Source organism: the organism of the source record quoted next, unplaced genomic scaffold (assembly GCF_019419815.1).
Source record: "Pyrus x bretschneideri cultivar Hongxiangsu unplaced genomic scaffold, Pyrus_bretschneideri_v1 Contig44, whole genome shotgun sequence".
Lineage (NCBI taxonomy): Eukaryota > Viridiplantae > Streptophyta > Magnoliopsida > Rosales > Rosaceae > Pyrus > Pyrus x bretschneideri.
Window position 1 is genome coordinate 129,235 of NW_025999768.1, and position 27,408 is coordinate 156,642.

At 35.0% G+C, this 27,408-nt stretch overlaps 1 protein-coding gene, 1 long non-coding RNA gene and 1 pseudogene across 2 annotated transcripts; all 3 read left to right on the forward strand.

Annotated features, from left to right (window-relative positions):
• Nucleotides 1-251: 251 nt before the first annotated feature.
• On the forward strand, nt 252-1,634 carry LOC125469586. Its single transcript, XR_007251819.1, has 3 exons — nt 252-684; nt 799-1,291; nt 1,402-1,634. It is a non-coding gene; the product is annotated as an uncharacterized LOC125469586 (long non-coding RNA).
• A 2,942-nt stretch (nt 1,635-4,576) lies between these two features.
• LOC125469584 lies at nt 4,577-11,231 on the forward strand (annotated as a pseudogene).
• A 7,195-nt stretch (nt 11,232-18,426) lies between these two features.
• Nucleotides 18,427-27,027, forward strand: LOC125469583 (putative disease resistance protein RGA3). The gene is made up of 3 exons (XM_048567069.1): nt 18,427-19,770; nt 23,676-23,744; nt 26,871-27,027. Exons 1-2 carry the CDS (start codon nt 18,631-18,633, stop codon nt 23,715-23,717), a joined length of 1,182 nt encoding a protein of 393 aa, XP_048423026.1. The 5' UTR covers nt 18,427-18,630; the 3' UTR covers nt 23,718-23,744; nt 26,871-27,027.
• Nucleotides 27,028-27,408: the final 381 nt, after the last annotated feature.

The window sequence follows — 27,408 nt, forward strand, 5'->3', positions numbered from 1 at the left end:
GTTCAGATTTCGTGTTCTACTGTTGTTAGAATTTTGATCATGTTAAAAAAAACAAATCTCTGAGCAGTAATGATAACTTTATTTGGTCTGCATATACTATAATTAGCAAGGTTGAATGAAAAAAAAATTGATGTTTAGAGTTTTACTGGCCAACCTGCAATCACAGAAAATGATGATCTTGTCCACATAGTGGAGTGGGTGAATCTTCAGTTCCAGAACGGGGATTGAACAACTATTTTGGATCAAAGGCTTCGAGGAGAGTTCAATGTGAATTCAGTCTGGAAAGCATCAGGGACAGCATTGCATACCTCCCAACATAGAGCCACCATGAGTTTTGTGATGTGCCAACCAACACAGTTTCTGGAAATGGAGGTGTCTAGGCATCGAGAAGGAACTCCAGGCTCAAATGAAGAAACTCGTGTTACGATTTCACCATACCATAATTCACCTAGAGTGAATTCCAGATGTTCATATTCCACATATGCAGGTTCCATGACAACACCATTCGCTGGGTAGCTAGTTAGGATTTAATTGCAGCTGAATGAAGAGGAGGCAGTTGTCAATTTGGTCATCAACTTTCGAATACAAGTCTACTCCATTCCAATCACCAACGTCTGGCAGAAAGATGCGCCAAGAACAGCGGCCCAGAATGGCCAAAGATTTATCATATTCCAGATATCAGAGGTAATTTTTATTTTTTTTCTCCAATCAATTATTCATGTTTATTTGGTTCAATATTGTTCACTCACTCTCGTTTTCTCAAGTGTTAAGTGTTAACCAAACATATTCCTTGCTTAGTTCAATCGGGATTGGTACGAATCTGAATAAAGAAAGATGCAACCTGCCCGACTGGCCCAAGATTTCACGCATTTCCGACAGTCAAGTGTAGGTTCTTTGAAACGGATGCAAATCGGTGCGTTTTGGGAGGAGCTCGATTCTTTCCCTGATTTTCAGGTTCCATCACAGCTTGAAGAATTAGAATTGTGCGGGTGGCCTAAGCTCAAATCTCTGCCTCAACAGATTCAACACTTGACTTCTCTAACATCTTTGGCTATTTCCCTTTTCGATGGTGTGGAAACTCTTCCAGAGTGGTTGGGTAACCTTACATCTCTTACTCTGTTGGAAATTCGGCATTGTGCAAATCTTCTCTATCTACCTACGGTCGAAGCTATGCAACGCCTAACCAAACTACATGAGCTACATATTTTTAATTGACCCCGTCTTGGTGAAAGATGCACCAAGGGCAGTGGCCCGGAATGGTCAAAGACATCCCACATTCCAAAAATCATAGGTAATTTTTTTCCTCCAAATTGACTATCCATCTATAATTTGTTCAATTCTCTTTGCTCACTTTCTGTTTTCTGCTGTATTAAGTATTAACTGAACATATTCCTTGATTAGTTGAAAGATGGTGATTTGAGCCATTCGGCGCCTCAACGATCCAGCACGGTTGGATATTCATGGTTTTCATCTTTAAAGAAAAATATGTGCATCGAGGAGTAGTAGCTGTCATGAAGTTGTGCAAGATATTGCTCTCATCCTAATTGCTTCAAGTTTCATACTGAAAAGAAAGTTGTTAAGTGTAACGTTACTCGCAACAATAAACATTAACAAGGTTAAGTCTTTCGGCATCATAACTTGTTTTCGATTATAGTGACTTGATTTTGGTTTTTTAGTTTTCAAAATACTGTAATTGCTCGTAATTTGCCTGTTAGATTATAATTTCAATTTTTAAAAATTAGATATTAAAAAAAAAAAAAATCATCAAAGATCTCTATATAAAACTTTATTTTGAGCCTTGTTGAAATTTTCAAGAACACGATTAAGCACTGAGTAACCTGTTTGAGGACAATGGAATATCCTGCAATGGTCTTTAGGTTTATTGTACTATTAAAAAGTGGCAGCCCTCAATTATCATTAGTTGTTGATTTGTGTAGGTGATGTAGAAACCATATAATCCAAACAAATCCAATAATTTTATCGTTAGGAGAATCAATTAGTGTGTAACTAAATTGGAATGATCTATAAAGACAACTATTTGACCCCAAACAGCACAATGATTTCAGTTTGGCAAATCTGTTGCTTCCAAATCATAATTTTAAACCATAAGAAAACTCCTTTCCATAACTAATTGCAACCTGCATGGGTTCATTAACTCAATGGTAGGCTTGTTAATTCAAGTATATTCCTTTTAAAGCAAACCAATTCAATTAACACTTAAAAGGGAAATTTTATTTGAATCTAAGTAACCTCTCTCTACACCCAACAGAGAATATGATGGATTGAATAGCTAAACTTGTAGGTGAGTTGTCAAGAGATAGTTTCGATTTATTCCTTGTTCTTCTTTGGAGTATGTGGAAAGAAAGGAACTCCTTTTTGTGGCAAGGAAAGGCACTCGAACTGACGGAACTACTTTGTCGGGCAATTAGTTGGATGAAAGAATTCCAACACTGGCATGGAAAAAATGAAAAATGCGGCTGTAAAGTTTCTCAAAAATGGATGGAAGTGTAATTTTGATACGGCTTGGGATGAAAATAGAAGTATTGGTGGCATTGGGGTGGTGATTCGGAATGATAAGGGTGATTTTGTGGCGGCCTTGGCAAAGAGGCATGATGCTATTCCTTCCCCTCTGCTGGCCGAGACTATGGTAGCTAGGGATGCTCCTTGGTTGGTCAAGGAGAAGCAATTACAAGCCTTGGTTTTTGTACGGGATGCGTTACTTGTGATGGTAGCTCTTCAACAGGATAGTTAACGGGATCACTCGTTGTTCAGAAATATTCTAAATGATACTCGCTTGATGATTCAGGCATTGCCCCAATGGAAAGTTGGTTTTAGAGGTAGGGAGACGAATAAAGTGGCGCACAGATTAGCACGAATGAGTCTGAGTTGTGATAATCCTATTATTTGGTTTGAAGAACCTTCTGATGTAATTGTGGATCTTCTAAATGAGGATAGCAATTCCTAATTTGTTTAGTGCGGGATACTCTTTTTCCTTTCGACCGGGTTGAAATTCCTCGCAAGGTTTTATCAAGGCCCATTGTATGCACCCTATCCTTTTTTATTGTACATATTTATATCGTTAATGAATATCGTGAATTTTCTCAAAAAAAAAAAAAATCAATATCTCTTTTAAACCCAAATTTGTTACCTAAACTATCATTCCAAACCCAATTCAAATGTAAATTTATCTCTACACCCATTTTTAAAATAAAATCTCAAATTAGATAGTTTTATCTCTACACCCCTCACGGATGCAATTTTGTATAAACTCTCTGTAACATGTACACTAACGAATACCAAGATCCTTGATATATTTTTGTTCTAAAGAATTCCGGTTTTAGCTCTTTAGGAACTGAGTTTTTTGTTTTTAAATTGTTCTCTAGATTTTTCTATCAATTGCTTCACTGCATATTATTTGATCTTTATGGTAAAGTTTCAAACTTCCACCTGGAGCTGTGTATAACACTATAGCATTTCCCATGGTTGCTGCAACAATTTATTAATACTTTCATTACGGTTGTTGTAGAAAGTTTAACAAACTATGCTCAGCCTGGAATTGACGAAAAGAAAATTGAAACCCAACTTCTAAATTCTAAACAAAAATTGAGATCAAACCAACAAAAAAAATTCATTAATCAAGTCCTATCTTAATTGGAGGATTCAAAATTTCAAAATCATTATCTACTGATAAAAAAAACTTGTTTTTATCAATAAAAGCTATTAGGTTTTATCCGGAATGAACGTAGGCTATACAAGAAGCGATGGTAAAGGTCAATTATAGCATGTGGGTTTATTGATAAATTTTAGTTTTATTATTCATTTCATCTTCTACTTGATGGTAATTATGCAATAATGTAAAAAAGACAATTAACATCTAAAATTTAAGTTGAGTGTGAAAAGAAGTTACATGAGTTTATTCCTTTCTTGTAAATAGTTACTTCTCTTTCTTGCAAATCACACTATTACGAACTAGACGAAATAACTCATCAAAATTAAACAAGAAACTTATATAGACGTGTCAAATTATAAATAACAAGTGAGTAAGAACAACTATTTCAGATAAACGAAGTATTGTCTTGCAGGCTATGAGTGGAAAGCTTTACACTCTTGTCCACCGACTCTGTCTTAAAAATATTAGTTTTGAAAATGATTGATTGATTTCATTTTTATTTACTATCCAATATGAAAGAGGATAACTAATGCATTACGCGAACGATTCATCTAAGAGCAAACTCACCATGCAAAAAATGTGATAACGAAAAAGATGTTCCATCAAAATCATGATTAAGGTGGCATGGTTAATCATTGAGTCAGATGAAAGACAAAGTAATTGTAACTTCAAAGTCCCCCAAAACCATGTACCACAATTTGTTTTTTTTTTTTGGTTAGAATTCTCTATTTTTTTCTTCATATAAAAAAAAAAAAAAAGTGCATGGCCCACATGGGACCCACAGGAAAGACCATCCAATGAAAGGCGTCCACGTCACTAGGACACCAAACACTTTCAGTCAAACAGACAATGATAAGGTAGGAGGAATGCCACTATCATCATCTCGCTCTCAAGTCAAAGAAACGAAGCTGTAAATCCGGAACCGTAAAACGAGCATCTAATTACGGTAAATCCAATCGCCGCGAAAAAGTTAACAGATACGGCGCCGTATGCCAGAATTTGACAGCGGGTAAAAAACATTTTAACGACTTGAAAATTCCGTTAGGACGGATTAGGCGTTGCGAGCGTCGGTGGTGGTTAACCGCAGGTTGTTTTTTCGGTTGAGAGAGAGAGAGAGAGAGAGTGAAAGAAGAGAGAGAGAGAGAGAGGGGGAAGTGGCTTTGTATATAAGCCACAGCGAAGCCAGAGGCTTACTAATTCTTGAAGAAAAGGAGGAGAGAGAAACTCAGGGAAGGAGAAAGAGAGGAGGGGCTGTTTGGGAGACGCGCTGAGTGCAATTCATGGCTGAACCAAACGACGCCGTCTCCCTCGATATGGAGAAGATCTATCTCGGTGGAAAGGTTCGAGCTTTATACTTCAAAGATTGAATTTTTTTTAATTTTTTTATCTGTTGTTTTTGACCCTTTTGCTTTGGAATTTTGGGTTGGCGAGATGAGAGGTTGGGGTAATTGATTGGGAGCTGTTTGGCATTGGCTCCAGATGTTTTTAGTTTATCTATTGCAAAATTTGAATTTCCGCATTTTTGTTCTTGGGTTCGGATTCTGGAAAATTGGTGTTGGAATCCATTGAATTTTTGGAGTTATTTACTGTTTGGTTGCCGAGAAAACGAGGGAAAATTGATGGGAAAGCTGCATTTCTGTAAAATTTGTATTCTGGGTTGTTCCCCTGCCACAAGTCTTCTGTGGACCTGTGGCATTTGACAGCGACGACTAATTTGGCTTTGATTAAGTGAAAAGAACATTAGAACAATTTAGTTTCAAAGGTTTCTTGATATCGGTTTTGCGAAAAACTTAATTTTTGGTAATTTCTAGATCTAAGCGTGACGTATTTGCTAGATTTCAATTTTCTTTCTACATTGGTTTTTACCGTTATAGGTAAATCGAATTCTTTTCCATTTTCGTGCGCATTTCTGTGTCTGGGATTTGTATATGTTAACATCACCCAAGGACGGATCCACATAGGGACCAGGGAGGTCCCAGGATCCGTCGGCAATCCTAAATCGTTGCTATAAATTTTCCGAGGACCCCTCGTACTCAATCATGTGGTCTGTGTAGGTTGCAGTGGCTGTCTTCTTCTTGGAGAAGATGACCGCGCACGGGGAAGAAAGAAATAGGGACCCTTCCTGCCTCTCTCCTCCTTGCTTCTGCCATGGTCTCATTCATCGGTGCCACCCACTTCTCCTCCAACCTTTCTGTGTCGTCTGGTGAGGGCAGTACATAAGCCCAAACTTTCCCAAATTATTTCAACCATCTTAGTAATTTTTCTTATGGGTGAAGTTTCTTTCATAAGGTTAGTAATATGGATATGATCTGTCATGGGTTGGTGAAATTTGGTGGTGGAGCTACCATGGCTTCGGGAGAATGGGGAGGGAGGCGGTTAGTGGAGGTATGGCAGCTTTGTTTTTAGTGAGAGAGAAGGTGAATGTTTGGAAATTAGTAAAAGAGAAAAATGGTGTGTTTGGTTAGAAAGATAGTGGGAGTTTGGGGAGAGTTTTATTTGACCGGTGTTTTAATTTGCTATCCACACACCCCTTTTTACTTCATACACACCCTCTTAATTTGCGGCCGTCGGATCGACTGAATTAAAAAAGATCAAATGACAGAAATAAATAAAGGGTGTGTGAGACGCAAAAAGGGGTGTGTGAATAGCACACCCCTTTAAATTTAGTGGTTCATATTAGATAATCAATAACTTAGGTACTCCCTAGTAACTTATGAAACCTCGTAATGGACGCTTGAATTATGATTTTATAATTTGTAATATTGTTTTGCATATGATTTTTAAATGAAATGTATTATATTTAAATTTTCAATGTTATTTTTGTCTATAAATTTTTTGACCTTTATAATTGGGACCCTCCGAGTTTAAAATCCTGGATCCGCCACTGACATCACCTGGTTCGTTGTGATGGTGAAGTTTCCTTTCTTTTCCATTCTCCTTTTATTTTGATCTCATTGTGTTATTGTTCGAGTTTCGAACTTTTATGCGAATAGTTGAATGTTTGGGATAAAATTTAGTGCCCAAAGTATCGATTTAGACCCTTTTGTTGATTTCTTTGGAATTCAGCGTCAACTCGGTAATACGGGGTTTTATCTTTTCTCATTCACTTTCTTTTTCTCTTTTCTAGTTTGATTCTTTACCTCTTATGTGATGTTCTTTGTTGGCAAAAAGCGGGTTGCTTCGATGAGTCCATCTCCGTGGTTTATTCAAAGTCCTCTACCATCTATTGACGAAACCAAAGTTACACGTTCCTTTGTCTTACTTCTCTACTCTCTTAACAAGTCGAGTTGTTGCTCTAACAAGTCATCTATATCCTTTTTTTTCGAAGTCGTTTTTCATGTATTTGATTCCATGCTTCTCTTTTTAACTGTCACCACTTTCTTTTCTTCATTTTTCAAAAAATTTAAATGATTGAACCAGTTATTTGTTTCATCTAATTTTCACAAAGTTATTTTAAAGACGAGGCAGGTGAGTTGTGCACATGGGAAGCTCTTTAGGGAATAAAATTATCTGGAAAAGCTGGATTCCTGGGTTTTTTTCTTTCTCTTATTCGGATTATAGATAAGAAACAGTAGATATCTCGAGGGTAAAGTGTTTTAGCATATCATATATAGAATATCATGGTAGTAAAATAGTTCTATTTGCTTTAACAATTACATGTAGTTGTTAATCTGCAACTCATTTGTCATTTTTTTTAATCCTCAGGAACATTTTATTCGAACTGGCCGTGGTTCTGTATCCGTTATCGTGTATGGTGACCAAGAGAAGCCTTCACTTATCACTTATCCTGATTTAGCTCTAAATCGTAAGTGTGATAGAGAGTCTATTGATTGTCATGGTTCCATTTTCCATTGTTTGAAATGGCAATCTGAGTTTTACCCTTTGCTGTTCTCAGTGGACATCAAAGCTCTTAATATATGTATGTTTATTTGCTTCTTCTTAACATTATTAGAATATTTATTCTTAAGTTTTCTGTTTATTTTGTTCAATGGAGCAGATGTATCTTGTTTCCAAGGGTTATTCTTTTGTCCGGAAGCGGCTTCTTTGCTGCTCCACAACTTCTGCATATATCATATCAGTCCTCCTGGCCATGAGGTCTGTAAATGGTTTGCTTCAAGTGAATTTTGATTATATTTTTTATAAAATCATATATTTTTTATGAAAAAAAATACTTTATGTAACTGAACGCCATTATTCACATAGTTTCTCTTTGGAATTCTCACAAGAGTTCTTGCAGTTAGGAGCTGCTTCAATTTGTCCAGATGAACCTGTGCCTTCAGTTGATGACTTGGCAGATCAGATCCTTGAGGTTCTCAATTATTTTGGGTAATGACCAACACACTGTCGTCATTTTCATGTTCTATTGTTATTTTCTCTGACGGGATCGTGCACAGCGATTGGGTGACTAGTTTCTGATTGCACTAAAATCTCTTTGTGCAGGCTTGGGGCGGTTATGTGCATGGGGATTGATACTTGTATCCCCTTTATGCAAAGAACCCTCTTGGACAGAATGGTTTTATAATAAGGTTCCTTTTTCTAAACCTAGCTGTTATGTTTATGAGTAAATTTTAAAATATCAAAATATTTTACCTATGATTAGTTGTAATCCGTAGGTGATGTCGAATATGCTATATTTCTATGGCATGTGTGGCTTGCTAAAAGAGTGTTTGCTTCAGCGCTACTTCAGTAAGGTACTGCTGTGCTCTTTCAACGTACCTTTTTTTCCCCCCTTCTACTATATTTGGTAGATTGAGTGATGAGTATTTATGTATCTCGACAGGATGTTCGTGGTAGTGTTGAAGTTCCAGAGTCAGATATAGTTCAAGCGTGCAGAAAAGTCAGTGCTTCAGCTTATTTAAAAATCATTTACCTTCATAACAATCTTATTGTCCTTTTTTCTTCTTATTTTTTGTGTTTTTTAATTATTGGATTTTCAAATGGCTTTATCTGTTTGATTCACTTGGAAAGTTTACTTCTTCAGTTGCTGGAAGAGAGGCAGAGCTTAAACGTTTGGAGATTTCTTCAAGCAATTAATCGGTAAATAGTGCTGGAGTTGTTTTCTTGTTTTCCCTCCGCATAGATAAGTGCAATGTATCTTGCTGTGCTGTAACTTTACTCTTTCACTACTTGCAGGAGACCTGACATAACCGAAGGGTTAAAATCGCTAAGGTGTCGCACGCTTGTTTTTGTTGGGGATAGCTCTCCCTTCCATTCTGAGGCTCTCCACATGACCTCAAAGTTGGACAGGAGATATAGTGCCTTAGTAGAGGTACGTTCACTCTTTTTCTGTTTCGCTTGTTTTTGTACGTTCATCAGTAGACGTGCATACGATTGTGAAAAGAATCAGAAGAGCGTGTTCAATAGAGGATGGATGGGGTTGTTAATCAGAAGAGCGTGTTCAATAGAGGATGGATGGCGAACAAGTTCACTGTGTTAAGGACAATAGTCTTCACTCAATCTTTAGGCGAACTCACAGCTGAAACTAAACATACTGAGTGGAGCTTTAAATTTACCGTAAAACCGGTGCGATTGTTAATATTTTGGTGGTTCTTAGAGATAACTCTCAATACACAACATAAGCCAAATTTGGACCTTCCTTTAACTAAATTGGAATGATCTATAAAAACAACTATTTGACCCAAACAGCGCAATAATTTCAGTTTAGCAAATTTGTTGCTTCCAAATCATAATTTTAAACCATAAGAAAACTCCTTTCCATAACTAATTGCAACCTGCATAACTCAATGGTAGGTTTGTTAACTCAATGGTAGCTTGATTGCAAAAGCTACCACATTTTCTTGCTACGTTTACATTTACCTTAGTCAGTGAAAAAGGCAAAAAGATGAGTGTAAAATCACTAGTCAATGCAATGTATGATATAACTTTTTAGTTTGATTGTAAAAAAGATCATATTTTATGTGAAAGGATAGTGGTATTCCCATCCTTATTTTTACCTTCTACACATTTTTATTAATTTTTTATAATCTATCTTCTTTAATTTATTTAATTTATTAAAAATAAAAAAAAGACAGACGAGAAGCAAAAATAAATTTATTGAAAACTAAGAGGGATTTGTGATCGAAATCATGATGGAAGATGAAGTGATAGGATGAGATAGGGTTGAATAGTCACCAGTACTAAGCCCTGACAAAAATCCATGGAAGACCAATACATGTTGGGAACAGATCCCCTCCCGAGGAGCTTAAGAGCAACTCCACCGTGGTGGATTGCTCGGGGGACAAGCCAAAGAAAAGGGCCCGAGGCCCTGTGAATTCGCTCTAGCGTGAAGGAGCTTGAGTGGAGGTGGAGGCCTGAGCTTCGGGCTTGTGAAGAATTGCCAGCCCGAGTGGATGTGACGTCAGGGTTGACGTCAAACTCTTTTTTTACTTTTTTCTGTCAGGCGCGTGCACCTCACTCGTGCGTGGGGGCACGTCATCTGACATAATTTCAGAAAAAGCAGCCAACTTTTCTTATTGAAATGTTACCGTTGGGAAGCCACGTGGCTTCCCACGATCTATTCGATCTCAACGGCTCTTTAACTTAGACCGTTCGATCTCAACGGTAAAAAAAATAAAAAAAATCTTATTTAATATCAACCGTTCGATCTGAGATCAACGGTCAATATTAATATTCTTTATAAATAAATAAAAGAAAAAATAATTTTAAAATTAAGAAAAGTTACCGTTGTGACACGTGGCACAATTTGGAGTGTTGGAATTCAATTTTTTTTTATATCCAACGGCGGATATTAATTAGTTGAATAAAAATTTAAAAAAAATTGTAAAAAATCCAAAAAAAATTTGTTTTTACTTTTCTATAAAACCTTCTCATTATCATCTACCTTACATCACAATTTTATATTTTCTCAACTACTTTCAATCACATTCCTATCTTTCTCTCAAAGTTTCAATCCAATTTTTTTCAACAAAATGACTACTGATGCAGGTGGTGCAACGAGAACGATTAAAAATCTTATCCGAAATTACAAATAAAATTATTTTGTATTATTTAATATTTTTTAGATAATGACATGTGACGCAACGAGAACGATTAAAAATCTTATCCGAAATTACAATTAAAATTATTTTGTATTATTTTATAAATAAAAAAATACTAATATTTTATGGCCTATTGCCAGGGCTATTGGTGCAACGATAGAGATGCAAAAAACGATTACTGTTTATTAGGGCAGTTACTGTTCACTGGATGGATAGCATAGTGTATTGCTTGGGGGAGGTTTCACACGGTGGAGTTGCTCTAAAAGGCCGAGCCTCCTGAGCAAATCATACGGACTGTTGGATTTTGATTCAACAGTTACAAAAAAAGATCTCTTTAAAAGTTATAATAATTGTAATTGTTTGATCAAAATTCAACAATTTGTGTAATTTGCTCAGAAGGCTCAGCCTCTTAAATTCAGGAGGAGATCTGTTCCATATAAGTTTGACTAATCAAAACAATTTCAAGTCAATAAATGAAGCACCGCGTGAATATAAAGCAGAGAATGAAGATCTTTAACGTGTGGACGTGGTTTCACGCGGATGACTTTTGCTTTTGTTGACTAAAGGAGCTTGATTTGGATTTAGGTCTATCAATATATGCCCACCACAACTAGTTGCCAATGATCTCCATCGTGCTCAAATATGAATCTTTTGAAATTTCAATCTTAGCTATCCAATGATCAGATCATGACATCAAGGTTTTCCACCGGTGATATGTCATCAATAATTTAGAGAGATTAAAGTTTTAAATTAAATTTACAAATTAAATAATATATCATCAATAAAAAATAAACACGTTAATCAATATTTAATTAATTATCTAATCATTTATAACTACATCATTTAATTTAAAAAATTTAATCCCAGCATTACCTATAATCTAATAATGTGAATAACTAAGGACGTCGGTGCATCCTTGAAATTCTCGTACTCATACGTAAATTGATTAGCACATGAAAAATTCTTTAGTAGGGGCAATCATGATATGTCATCATTTTAAGAAATAAATACTCTCATATAATCAAGAACTATATAACCAAGCATGCCATATGATAAATTTTTATTAGACGAGCACATGATTCACTTTATTTTATATTTTTTTTAACAAAGTGATTCATTTTTTAAATATATGTGCATATGTACAAGTAACATGTATCGATTGCAAGTGAGAATTCCCGCAATGGATCGACACATGTATCTTTGGATTTGGGGACGGTTGATGCGGCATGGCAGCTGCCCCAAACTACCATTACTATACCGAAAATTACACACAACGGCCAACTGGGATTTTGATGAAACAAATTCACATATCCAAATTCCAACCAGATGAACCAAGAACACAATACGCAGTAAACCTTGATAAAATGATAATTTACATTAATAATCGCATTAGCACAAAGAAGAACATACATAGAAGAAGCATAAGTTCTTACAGTGATTTGATGTTAAGTATCCTAAACAATATCAGTTCTTACAATGATTTGATTATCCTACAATGGTCTTTAGGTTTATGGTACTATTAAAAGGTGGCAGCCCTCAATTATCATTAAGTTGTTGACTTGTATGTGATATAGAAACAATATAATAAAAACTAATCCAATAATTTTATGGTTAGAAGAATCAATTTTGTTTGTATTTTTAATTCATAATTTTTGAAAAATAAAATTAATGAAAATAACTTGAAAACTCTGAGTTTTAACGATATAAACAAAATAAAAGGTAAAGTAAATAGTATCAAGATTGATTTTTTAGTGTAAAAATATAATTTTTTTTATAAAATAAACTGTACTATAGATTTTTTTGTTAAAACTTCATTTTTGAAATTTGAATGAACTAGACATTGATTGAGGTTGTTGTACACTTGCATCATTTTGGTGGTTCTTAGAGATAACTCTCAATACACAACATAAGCCAAATTTGGACCTTCCTTTAACTAAATTGGAATGATCTATAAAAACAACTATTTGACCCAAACAGCGCAATAATTTCAGTTTAGCAAATTTGTTGCTTCCAAATCATAATTTTAAACCATAAGAAAACTCCTTTCCATAACTAATTGCAACCTGCATAACTCAGTGGTAGGTTTGTTAACTCAATGGTAGCTTGATTGCAAAAGCTACCATATTTTCTTGCTAGTTTAGGTTTACCTTAGTCAGTGAAAAAGGCAGAAAGATGAGTATAAAATCACTAACCAATGCAATGTATGATATAACTTTTTAGTTTGATTGTAAAAAAGATCATATTTTATGCGAAAGGATAGTGCTATTCACATCTTTATTTTTACCTTCTACATATTTTTATTAATTTTTTATAATCTATCTTCTTTAATTTATTTAATTTATTAAAAATTAAAAAAGATAGACGAGAAGCAAAAATAAATTTATTGAAAACTAAGAGGGATTTGTGATCGAAATCATGATGGAAGATGAAGTGATAGGATGAGATAGGGTCGAATAGTCACCAGCACTAAGCCCTGACAAAAATCCATGGAAGACCAATACATGTTGGGAACAGATCCCCTCCCAAGGAGCTTAAGAGATCGAGTCTTCTGAGCAATTCATATGAATTATTAGATTTTGATTCAATAGTTACAAAAAAAAAAAAATCGTTCTAAAAATTATAATAATTATAATTATTAGATCAAAATTCAATAACATGTATAATTTGTTCAAAAAGTTCAACCTCCTAAATTCAGGAGGAGATCTGTTCCATATACGTTTGACTAATCAAAACAATTTCAAGTCAATAAATGAAGCACCGCGTGAATATAAAGCAGAGAATGAAGATCTTTCGCGTGTGGACGTGGTTTCACGCGGATGACTTTTGCTTTTGTTGACTAAAGGAGCTTGATTTGGATTTAGGTCTATCAATATATGCCCACCTCAACTAGTTGCCAATGATCTCCATCGTGTTCAAATATGAATCTTTTGAAATTTCAATCTTAGCTGTCCAGTGATCAAATCATGAGGTCAAAAATGACATCAAGGTTTTCCACCGGTGATATGCCATCAATAATTTAGAGAGATTAAAATTTTAAATTAAATGTACAAATTAAATGATGTATTATCAATAAAAAATAAACACGTTAATCAATACTTAATTAATTATCTAATCATTTACAACCACATTATTTAATTTAAAAATTTTAATCTCAGCATTACCTATAATCTAATAATGTGAACAACTAAAGACGTCGCTGTATCCTTGAAATTCTCGTACTCGTACATAAATTGATTAGCACATGAAAAATTCTTTAGTAGGGGCAATCATGATATGTCATCATTTTAAGAAATAAATACTCTCATAAAATCAAGAACCACATAACCAAGCATGCCATATGATAAATTTCTATTAGATGAGCACGTGATTCACTTTATTTTTTATTTTTTTGAACAAAGTGATTCACTTTTTAAACATATGTGCATATGTACAAGTAATATGTATCGATTGCAAGAGAGAATTCTCGCAATGGATCGACACATGTATCTTTGGATTTGGGGAGGGTTGATGCGGCATGGCCGCTGCCCCAAACTACCATTACTATACCGAAAATTAGGGGTGGAAAAAATTCCCGAAAATCCCGAACCGAACCGAAAAAATCCCAATCCCAAACCAAAAATTTCCCAAACCGAAATTCCCGAAATTTTCGGGATGCTATCCCAAATCGATCCCAAAATTTCGGTATAGGATTCGGGATTGGCTTCTCGATATTTCGGGAATCCCATACCGAACCGAAAATATATAATATTAATTATTATATATATATTTATACATATATATATTATTCTTTTATAATTGATGCTAGTAGTTTCTAATTCATGCTCTGCAACCTGGAATGCCCTACACCTTGCATATTTTTCTTGTTCTGTTTGATATTCATGTGGATTTTATTATTGCTGCTGCCATGGCTGATTATTTCAGAAGGCTTGATTCTTTTGTCTCTCAACAGATTGCAAAAAGGGTTTAATTAATTTGAATTTTGACTATGATAAAAACAGTCAGGCATGCCAGTGTTCAATTAAATGGTAGTGTGAATTAAATGAAATTCCTAGTTCATGAATGTGTTCTTGAATTATATATTTGAAGAACAATTCATAATTTCATATTTCAATTTGGGATTCCCGATTTGTCCCAAAATCCCGAAAATATTTCGGGATTCCCGAAATTTGGGATTCCCGAAAATTTGGTTTGGGATTGGTCTTCAAATTCCCGTCCTGAAAAATTTTGGTTTGGGATTCGGGATATTAGTTTCGGTATGGTATCCCATACCGAACCACCCCTACCGAAAATTACACACAACAGCCAACTGGGATTTTGATGAAACAAATTCACATATCCAAATTCCAACCAGATGAACCAAGAACACAATAGGCAGTAAACCTTGATAAAATGATAATTTACATTAATAATTGCATTAGCACAAAGAACATACATAGAAGAAGCATAAGTTCTTACAGTGATTTGATGTTAATTATCCTAAACAATATCAGTTCTTACAATGATTTGATTATCCTAAACACCAGCCGGATGCTGTCGTTCACCATGTTAAATCACCATCTTAAGATTTTAGAGTATTTACATTATTTTTCTAGAAATTCTAATATATGAGTAATGCTAAGTATACTAATATTTTAGACCATATTTGCAAACCATGTAATGTTCATTAATAGAAAATAAGCAAGTTAATAACAATTAAGTAATAATTCAATCATTAAACAACCACATCATATAGTTTATAAAATATTATTTAAATATGTGATATTCCTACCATTATTAATTTTATATTTATTCAATTAATAAATGTTGAGATTTCTCGATTCCTATTGAATTTAAAATTACTTATGAGTTCTACCTTAGGCATTTCGTTCGACTTCTCTGTTACTATATCAATACATACATCGAGATGTATGATATGATGGCGATCAATTGATCCCTTGCCTTGAGTACACAAATCCTTCCTTTCTTCCCAACCCCAACATTATTGATTCCCGAACACAATCGTGACACCCAAACTACTACATTTAACAGTTTTCAACAAAAAATATTTGGTCACGCAAAGAGAAATTTCGTCGCATAAATGTTGAAGAGATGCAATATTGGTTGCGCATAATTCGTTGCGCAAAGGTCGTGAAAAAAATACCTAAATATAGGATTCATTAGAACCTGCCCCACGAACTTGCTAAAACACAATGGTGCCACCCATAACATGATTGATGTGGGATTGGGTCCTATAGCCATATAAAGGATTCATTAGAACCTTCCTCATGAAAACTAAACAACTCATCTCATTACAGCAATTACAAGCAAAGCAGTGTTGGAAAAATACTCTACCTTAGAAAATGGAGATTTGCAAATCCAAACAAATTCTAAACAAGATATTACTGAAAGTACTGTAGTGATCAACTTGCAAACCTAATGACATATGTAGAATCTGTATACTCGTTCCGTGAATGCCGATCATCTACAATTACTTAAGAGGTTTTTTTTTATCCGATGACTTTCGTTAACATTGAAGAACACATACGTATTTAATTTGAGCCTTCTTAGACCAACTTCAATGATGGGCTAAAAACCAAATTACCCCTCAAATTTTTCCTCCAAACCCACTCCAACCCAAGGGGAAAATTTGGACTAAATGCTAAATGCTAAACCAAGGTCAAATTCCCCCCAAAATTTAGCCCAGAAATCGAAGTGGACTTTACCCAATATTTATCGGAATTTAAATTTTTTTCGATTAAAATGTTCATAAAATTAATTTACGATAGTCTACATATTTATTTTTTAAAAAAAAATTTAATTTAACAAAAAAATAGCCTAAGTTCATTCTTTAATGATCCCGGGTTCAAATTTTAGGGTAGAACAGTTGGAGTAGAAAAACTGTTTTTAAGCTAAAAGTTAATTTTTCAGATTAAAATATTTGACTTTTAGCCCTTGAAGATAGATTATATATACACTTTTGACGTACCGATGAGTTTATTTTTTTGTATAAATATCTCTAATTTTCAGTTCAATCATTTCACTTTATTAAAGTCGGGTCTCCATTATGTGCAAAGTTGTCGAGGTGGATTTAAACTTATGTGGTCTTTTTTCGCCATGTAATGTCATCATGACTCTAGAAAAGGTGTCAGTCTCAGCAAATTAAGTTCACAGCTGTAAAGTGGCATCAATTATAAGGGGTCTTATCATCTGATATGTTTCTCTCATCTCCTTATCCACATTTTCTTAATTATTTGAGAAAAAAGTTTGTGCGGATTCAAGAGCAAAGTAACTGGTTTTTCATTTCCCATTTTGTTAATAATTCTGATTTTTATTTTAACACTGTATTAAATACTTTACTAGATGAATTCAATTTATTTTATTCTAAATCCGTTTGACTTAATCTTTAAACTAATATAATATAAGATGTTTCAGTTCAACAAACACACTATAAAATATTAAATGTTGGAAGGATGATGAAACTACAGCTTATCCATTATACCCGAATGTTGATGTCCATCTAAAATTATTGGAGGGAAATTGAGGACGGCAGGGTCAGGGAGATTGTGGGGACAACGTGTGAGAGGCTCATGTTCGATTGGAATAGAATCGGACGTTATGTTGGTGGGGTTGAAGATTAGGGAGGCGTACCTGGGCATGATAGAATTTTGGTGTCGGTGGAAGTGCTCAAGATGGCCTTGGATGCGCAGCAAGTTATCCGTCGTCTCACTTGTTAGGAGGAAGATTTCGGTAGGTAGAGCCGTTGCTCATGAACTTGCCCATGCTGCTCTAAAGGAGAATTTTAGTTGTTACGTTAATTCATCATGATATTTATGTATTCAACCGGCATTTCAAAAAGAACAACGTCACAAATTCAACTTTACTGTTTTGTTGTGATGTACGAGCTTTTTAGGCTGACTTCTACCGTTTATTAGCATCTTCAGATTTTAGGATATTTTTAGTAATTTACTAGAAAATCTAAGTGAGAGTTGTCATCTTCTATATGAGTATGCTAGCTAAATTAAAAATTTAAAGCACATTGGCCAACCATGTGATATGTCATCAATATATAAAAAATACGCACATTATTTATCTAATAACTCTAGTCAGCACCGAGGAGCGCATACGAATATAATTTGAATCTCTTCGTGTATGCATTGTACAAATGAACTTACTATATATATATATATATATATATATTTAATTTTGAAGAAATTATAACAATGATCTCTCAACTTTAATTCAATTGGAGTAATGATCTCTCAACTAAAAATTCAGGACCATTAAACCCTTAACATATCAAAACGTGCAGCTATAGTCATTTTCGTCAACACCATTAAAACTTCTGTCAAAACGAGTCACGTGCTATGCAAATGAAACTGAATTAAGCGGCAAATATGAAAAACCAAATGAGAAAAACTATAGCAACCTCAACTTTAACCCAATTAAAGAAATAGTTCATCAACTTTAACCCAATTAAAGTAATGGTTTCTCAACTTTAACCTAAGTATACCAACCGTTATTCCAACATGACTCATTTTGACAGAATTCTAACGAAATTGACGAAAATAATCATAGTTGCACATCTTGATGAGTTAAGGGACTAATGATAATTGATTTTTAATTAAAAGATTATTGCTTAAATTAAATTAAAATTAAAAGAACATTACTATAATTTTTTCTTAATTTTCTGTTCAATCCTCATTACTTTATTAAAATCGGTTCTCCACTTGTCCAATGAGATCTTTCCTGATAAGATGGGTTTATATTTATGTCTGCTCTATTGCTGGACCGCACTCCACTCTTTGAACATAAAGTTTCACGAGGGCTCCTATCATCTGATGTGCTTCTGTCGTCTTCTTATACCATATTTTCTTGAATTATTGTTAAACCATTCATTCAACTTACTCGCTCTTCTTGCGTCCTTCCTTGGCTCTCTCTCCATTCTCTGCATTCCTCTCTCTAATCTCCCTTAATTGCGCGAGTATGGATCCTGCCAAGGTGTTAGAAACTCTATACACTTTTCCGGTGGAGCGAATACTAAATTCGGTCGCTTCACTTGCTGCTCAAGAAATCAGTCTTTTCCGAGGATTCAAAAAAGAGCTAACTAAGCTTCGTCAATCGGTATTTGCAATTCAAGACTTCTTAGGCGATGTTTCGTTCCAGCCACGTCAAAGGGGCAAGGAGGTGGAGGACTGGGTGAAGAGACTGAAAGAGGTAGCTCTTGATGCTGATGATGTATTGGAGGACATCAACTACGAAGTTCTCAGGCGTAAAGTAGAAATTCAAAACCACATGAAGAGGAAGGTACTTAACTTCTTTTCGCTCTCCAATCCCATTTTATTTCGTCAAAAGATGGCCCACAAGATTAAGAACATCAATGCGTCACTGGCGAAACTCAAAAGCGATGCAGCTTCCGTCGGCTTAATGGAAAGGAGAGTAGATCAAAACCCTCCAGGTATGGGGAACAGAGAAACCGTCTCATTCTTCGGTCGCGATGAGAAGCCCATCGGAAGGAAGAAGATTGTGTCGGATATCATTGCAGCCTTGATCGAGTCCAAGAATCAGGAAGAGTACCTTTCAGTTAAGGCCATTGTGGGAATGGGAGGACTCGGCAAGACGACTTTGGCAAGATCAATATTCAATGATGATGCTATCGGTAGACATTTTGAGAAAAAAATGTGGGTTTGTGTGTCTGACCCTTTTGATGTTAACTCGATTCTAAATCGGATGTTAGAATCCCTTAACTCAAACAGGACAGGACTTATAGCTCGGGAAGCATTGCTGACTGACCTCAAAAAAGGGTTGACAGGGAAGAGGTATATTCTAATACTCGATGATGTTTGGAACGAAGATGACGAGTTATGGAGTGATTTTACGAGTTGTTTGTCGAGACTCAATTCTGCTCCCGGAAGCATTGCCATTGTTACTACCCGCATTGGTAAAGTTGCATCAATCACAGAGACAATGCCAAGGTGTGATATGGAGAGCCTATCAGTAGATGATTGTTGGTCCATATTAAAGAGTGAAGCATTCCCAAATGGTGCTTTTCCTTTAGATCCAACTCAAGAGAACATTGGAAGGGCCATAGCTGCAAAGTGTGTTGGTGTACCATTGGTGGCAAAGGTATGCATCCATATATTATCATATTCACCCTTGCTGTTTTGTATTTTGCTTTCTATTTTAATATATAACATAGACATAGAAATAGAGGGACGTGCGGGGGATTTTTAGGTGTAATAGGTGAGGTTAGATGACCTGCATGCGGTCACTAACAAACCAATTTTACTAGAAAAGAGAGATAATGGACTATGACCAATAAAAAAATTGAATAATACTTGAATTTCCTCCTTGGGAGATGTGCTCAATTCCACATTTGCAAATAAATTTACGAAATACAATTTAATATTACTATTATTTGAATGTTACGAAAAATAATTTACCTATTGTTTAAATTTTGTGAAGATGATGTATCTACTATTTTTTGTTTAATAAATTTTAATTTACCTATTGTTCATTTCTTATAAAAATAATTTACCTATTGTTAAGTTTCACAAAACAATGTATATTCAACTATAATTTACCTACTATTTAATCTCGGGTTAAGTACAAAAATCTACCTAATCTTTAGGGTTGATTTAAAATTGGTCCTAACTTTTTAAAATATTCCAAATAAATACCTAAGGTTTTGAAAAGTAGACATCCATTAGGTCATTGACACTATGTTGTAAAGTGATAGGGACAACAAATCAATTGAAGTGCATGTTCGAATTTTTACTATCACGTCATCTATGGAGTTCTAAATCATCAAAGCTACACCTTTTATCCAAGCATGCCCTTCAGTTTATTTGTGCATATCACTGACACTCTAATGACCTAACAAATGTCCAACTTTTAAAACATTAGTAATTATTTGGAATATTTAAAAAAGTTGAAACCAATTTAGAATTACCTCTAAAAATTAGGTGGTTCTACGTACTTAACCCTTTAATTTAATGAAGATGATGCATCTACTATTTCTTGTCCATGGATATTACTTTATCTATTGTTTATATTTTATAAAAAAAAATTACCTTTTTTTTGTTTTTTTATGAAAATAATTTACCAATTGTTTTTTTTTTTTTTACGAATATAATGTGTGACAACCCGTTCCAAATTTTACGTTTTTATTTTATTTTAAAAGCGTAAATTTACGAAATTGCCCTAGAGGCAAGGACTTTGACTTCCGTTGACCATCAACTTGAGAGATGTGGGACTTATTCTTTTAGCATATCCTCGTAGTACTCATTGGTACAAACGCATAGGCGAAAGCCGTTTGCGAGTCCGGATTATAATGGTATAGTTACAGACGTTCGAAATTGGTTATTCAAGGTTTAGTGTTTATTTAAATTAAATCCCCACTTTGTGGGGGAAGCCCAATCAGAAATGGAGGAAAGAAAGAAAAAAAGGGGAAAAGGAAGTGGCTTCCTGTCCACCCGCACCCACCGTGAGTCCATTTTCCAAGGCCGATTTTGGCCAACTCCGGTGGAGTTTTTCGATGCCACCATCACCATCTTGAAGCTCTCATTCCCCCCTACAAAACCCACCCAAGAACCACCTTGATTAACCATGGTATGTGGCGGTTTGAGGCCACGAAAATTGACGAAAATCAATAATGCTCTGGCCACCCTTTTCGATTTTTGGGCAAATCGGCGAAGCGATGGCTAATGCCACCACTTGGGCTTTGTAGCCCATCATCCCAGGAGCAAAACCCAACCAACCTTGACCCCGTTGGACCACCGTAGACGACGAATCGACATCGGGAAGTTTTAGGCACCCGCTGGCTTTGTGGGCAAAATTGACCATCTTCCGTCCACTTTTGGACTTCGTGGCAGGTATGAAAGTTGCTCCATTCACTGAAATCTTCATTTCTGTGAAGTTTGAGAATTTTTTGAAATAGTTGGATTTTCCGGCGAGTCGGGGCGGCCGACTGCCATCCGCGGCGGCGCGTGGCCAGTGGGCCGCCAATGCTATTTTTAGGCTATGTCGAATGTCTTGAATTAAGTTTTGTCATTTGAATGACGTAGGTTGATCGTTGGAACCTAAATTCGTTACGATACGTTACTTGATAAAAATGTGAATCGATGATTCGACCGTTGGATCGTTACCAAAATTGGATACATTATAATACGTAATATTTAAAGATCATAGGAATTTATGGATCGGAGATCCAACTTACGGATCTTCCTGAATTGGATTTATAATTTAGTAAAATAAATGTTCATGGCCACTTGTTTTAGGCAATTGGCAGAGATCTGACCGTTGGATTGTAATGAAATTTTAATATGTTATTCTAGAAGCATATTGTGGATCGTTGGGAGTTGCGGATTGGAAATCTGATATGCGAATCTTCCGGGTCAAGTTATACAGGGTTGTAAACCCTATCGTCGATCTTTGATTGACTGTTGACTTGTGGTCAATGGGTCTCAAACTATTTTAGAATGTCGTTGAGGTTGTGTTTTATGTGAATTACGTATTCTTCGGATAAGAGTTCTGAGATGTGATTTGATAATTGGTCACAAGGACCAATCATTCAGGACGCCTCGATGTGTGCGCTAGAGAATCATAGCGTGGACTCCAGGTGAGTGGATCTTTTCCTTTTTATCGTACATATTGTTGAGAGTTCTATCGACACTTTTAAATTGATTAGGTATATTACCTTCATATAATTATTATGAATGCTTGAAGTACCTATATGAACTACGAATGGTTTGATCCCTGTTTAGGGTATGTAGGCAGTCTAACGAGACGTTAGATGCAACCATAAAATATTTGAGACAAAAGCCTTGCTTGGGAAATTGAGTAATGCGAAGGAAATTGGTAAAGGCAAGTTTTAGTTTTATGAATTAATTAGTTAAATTAGTGTTAATTGGGTTGTCATGGATAATTATCCCTGAAAATAAGTAGTTGGGAGTAGGGCGTTATTGATTTTACACTTCTCACCATATTGTTTATAATTGAAAATGTTACGACATGGTTGAGTATTAGATTGCATCATGATATATCATATGTATATTACTTGCATATAATTATTGGGAATGCTTTCAAGTGCAAAGGTGAACTCAGGACACCTAGGTAAGTTCAGGTGAGTTTATGGTATTAGTTGAATCGATTGAGTTATAGCATGACTACAGTTATGTGTTAGGCAACTTCGATACTGTCGTACTGATTGCCATGAGTTGCACATGTTATATTGAGATGCATTGAGAGCTCATAAACCTGCACCCTGGTGTTAGTGCTCCCGCCCGTGGCCAGGGCACAGTCCTTCACGTGATGTTTACCTCCCGCACCTTATGCTCACCTTGGATCCAAGATAGGTGCACAGTCCTGTCGTACAGACCACTTTAGGTGGTTCCGACTCGTAGGTGACCTGCGATTATTCGCACAGTCTTCACGTGATCGTAGCACTTGAGCGTATTTATTTACACCCAGTCCTGTCGTACAGACCACTTTAGGTGGTTCCGACTCATGTGTATGTATACTTATTGAGCTATTTGCTAGCCATGATTGATGAGATATGGATAAATCGTACAGGTCACTATAGGTGACTCCGACTTATATGCTAGCCAGGATTGATGAGATATGGATACGTCGTACAAGTCACTATAGGTGATTCCGACTTATATACTAGCCAGGATTGATGAGATATGGATAAGTCGTATAGGTCATTATAGGTGACTCCGACTTATATGCTAGTCATGATTGATGAGATATGGATAAGTTGTAAATGTCATTTTAGATGACTCTGACTGATATATCACTTTGTATTGATTAAATTCATTTGGCCTACTTATTAATGTATGGTAGAGTTGATGACAAACCGTGGTTTTAGTCATTTCTGAGTATGGTTTGGATATATGTATATATGTTGTACTGTCCTATAGAAAACGATAAGGGAATTACAGTGAGGGGTTATTACTGTTAGAAAGGTAATAGTTTTGGGAAGCTTGGTTGTACTGCTTACTTACACTTTCTGTTTTGTACCCCTTCAGGTTTTAACTGCTGAGTTCGTATCGACGAGGATATATAGCTAATCTTAGTATTGGTGGCTACTTTTAAGGGTATGATTCTTACCCACACTACTGTACCTTACTTATGTTCTGACATCGCGCGTGAAATGGATTCGCTCCCACTCGTAGCGCACTCTGGTACTTAGACACTTTTAGATTCAAATTTATTCACTTTTTATACACCATCACATTTTATGGCTTCGTCACCTTCCAGGTGTCAGCCAGCACAGCTCGATTCAGGGTCCACGTGGACTTTCTGGGTCGGGGTGTGTCATAATGTTTCTGCAATTTTATTTTTACACATATAATCTACGTATTCTTTAATTTTTTGTGAAAAAAATGAACCTATTGTTTTTTAAAAAATAATTTATGGATTGTTTTATGTTTACGAAATTAGACGGATAGATATAACTAACAAAACAGTATGAGGACTGATAGATAGATTTTTAATGCGCTATCAAGTTAAAATTGAATAACGGTAGACTAATAATATGTGTGTGGTAGAGAAATGTTTATAGAATGTTGTGGCACCACCCTATTAAGTGGTGAGTGTTACCATCTTTTTTCGTCACATGATCATGACTAAACAATAATTAATTAGTTTATTTTTTTATACATATAAAATAATAACTTAATAAGTAAATTACAATTCCTTCCAAATTTGTTCCCATCAAATCTTGAGATCTATGTCCATGGGCTCGGGTCCTCTTCGGAACCTTCACCTCGGACCAATTTGTTCGTGGCCGTTAGATGATATCCTACAGCTAGTAACTAATTTTCTTTAATAGTTTTCACATGAAAATTTCTCGTAATTTGCCCGTAATCTTTAATAGTTTTTTAGTTTTCAAAAAACTGTAATTGATCGTAATTTGCCCATTAGATTATCATTTCAATTTTTAAAAAATTAGATATTAAAAACAAAATAAGTAATCTTCAAAGATCTCTAAAGAAAACTTTATTTTGAGCTTTTTTGGAATTTTCAAGAACAAGCACTGAGCAGAGCCTGTTTGAGGACAATGGAATATCCTACAATGGTCTTTAGGTTTATGGTACTATTAAAAGGTGGCAGCCCTCAATTATCATTAAGTTGTCGACTTGTATGTGATGTAAAAACAATATAATAAAAACTAATCCAATAATTTTATGGTTAGAAGAATCAATTTTGTTTGTATTTTTAATTCATAATTTTTGAAAAATAAAATTAATGAAAAAGACTTGAAAACTTTGAGTTTTAACAATATTAACAAAATAAAAGATAAATTGAATAATATCAAGATTGATTTTTTAACGTAAAAATATAATTTTTTTATAAAATAAACTGTACTATAAACTTTTTGTTAAAACTTCATTTTTGAAATTTGAATGAACTAGACATTGACTGAGGTTGTTGTACACTTGCATCATTTTGCTCATGACAATTTCCATAATTTGTTTAGAATATCATTTTGCAAAAAGGCGAACAAGTTCACTGTGTTAAGGACAATAGTCTTCACTCACTCTTTAGGCAAACTCACAGCTGAAACTAAACATACTGAATGGAGCTTTAAATTTACCGTAAAACCAGTGCGATTGTTAATATTTTGGTGGTTCTTAGAGATAACTCTCAATACACAACATAAGCCAAATTTGGACCTTCCTTTAACTAAATTGGAATGATCTATAAAAACAACTATTTGACCCAAACAGTGCAATAATTTCAGTTTAGCAAATTTGTTGCTTCCAAATCATAATTTTAAACCATAAGAAAACTCCTTTCCATAACTAATTGCAACCTGCATAACTCAATGGTAGTTTGATTGCAAAAGCTACCACATTTTCTTGCTACGTTTAGGTTTACCTTAGTCAGTGAAAAAGGCAGAAAGATGAGTGTAAAATTACTAGTCAATGCAATGTATGATATAACTTTTTAGTTTGATTGTAAAAAAGATCATATTTTATGCGAAAAGATAGTGCTATTTCCATCCTTATTTTTACCTTCTACACATTTTTATTAATTTTTTATAATCTATCTTCTTTAATTTATTAAAAATTAAAAAAGACAGACGAGAAGCAAAAATAAATTTATTGAAAACTAAGAGGGATTTGTGATTGAAATCATGATGGAAGATGAAGTGATAGGATGAGATAGGGTTGAATAGTCACCAGTACTAAGCCCTGACAAAAATCCATGGAAGACCAATACATGTTGGGAACAGATCCCCTCCCAAGGAGCTTAAGAGCAACTCCACCGTGGTGGATTGCTCGGGGGACAAGCCAAAGAAAAGGGCCCGAGGCCCTGTGAATTCGCACTAGCGTGAAAGAGCTCGAGTGGAGGTGGAGGCCTGAGCTTCGGGCTTGTGAAGAATTGCCAGCCCGAGTGGATGTGACGTCAGGGTTGACGTCAAGCTCTTTTTTTATTTTTTTTCTGTCAGGCGCATGCACCCCACTCGTGCCTGGGGGCACATCACCTAACATAATTTCAGAAAAAGCAGCTAACTTTTCTTATTGAAATGTTACCGTTGGGAAGCCACGTGGCTTCCCACAATCAGTTTGATCTCAACGGCTCTTTAACTTAGACTGTTTGATCTCAACGGTAAAAAAAATAAAAAAAATCTTATTTAATATCAACCGTTCGATCTGAGATCGACAGTCGATATTAATATTCTTTATAAATAAATAAATAAAAGAAAAAATAGTTTTAAAATTAAGAAAAGTTACCATTGTGACATGTGGCACAATCTGTAGTGTTGGAATTCAAATTTTTTTTATATCCAACAGCGGATATTAATTAGTTGAATAAAAATTTTAAAAAAATTGTAACAAATCTGAAAAAAAAATCTGAAATTTTTTTAAAAAAAATTGTTTTTACTTTTCTATAAAACCTTCTCATTATCATCTACCTTACACCATAATTTCATATTTTCTCAACTACTTTCAATCACATTCCTATCTTTCTCTCAAAGTTTCAATCCAATTTTTTTCAACAAAATGACTACTGATGCAGGTGGTGCAACGAGAACGATTAAAAATCTTATCCGAAATTACAAATAAAATTATTTTGTATTATTTAATAATTTTTCCGATAATGACATGTGGCGCAACGAGAACGATTAAAAATCTTATCCGAAATTACAATTAAAATTATTTTGTATTATTTTATAAATAAAAAAATACTAATATTTTATTGCCTATTGCCAGGGCTATTGGTGCAATGATGGAGATGCAAAAAGCGAATACTGTTCATTGGGACAGTTAATGTTCGCTGGGTGGATAGCATAGTGTATTGCTTGGGGGAGGTTTCACACGGTGGAGTTGCTCTAAAAGGCTGAGCCTCCTGAGCAAATCATATGGACTGTTGGATTTTGATTCAACAGTTACAAAAAAAAGATTTCTCTAAAAATTATAATAATTGTAATCGCTTAATCAAAATTCAATAGTTTGTGTAATTTGCTTAGGAGGCTCAGCCTCTTAAATTCAGGAGGAGATCCATTCCATATACGTTTGACTACTCAAAACAATTTCAAGTCAATAAATGAAGCACCGCGTGAATTTAAAGCAGAGAATGAAGATCTTTCGCGTGTGGACGTCGTTGCACGCGGATGACTTTTGCTTTTGTTGACTAAAGGAGCTTGATTTGGATTTAGGTCTATCAATATATGCCCACCACAACTAGTTGCCAATCCATCGTGTTCAAATATGAATCTTTTGAAATTTCAATCTTAGCTATCCAATGATC

Excerpts from the sequence above, each read along its gene's own strand:
- LOC125469583 (XM_048567069.1), top strand. The coding sequence starts at position 18,631 with ATGGATCCTGCCAAGGTGTTAGAAACTCTATACACTTTTCCGGTGGAG. Across the intron at positions 19,771-23,675 it reads GTGTACCATTGGTGGCAAAG|GTTTTAACTGCTGAGTTCGT; the intron begins GTATGCATCCAT and ends GTACCCCTTCAG.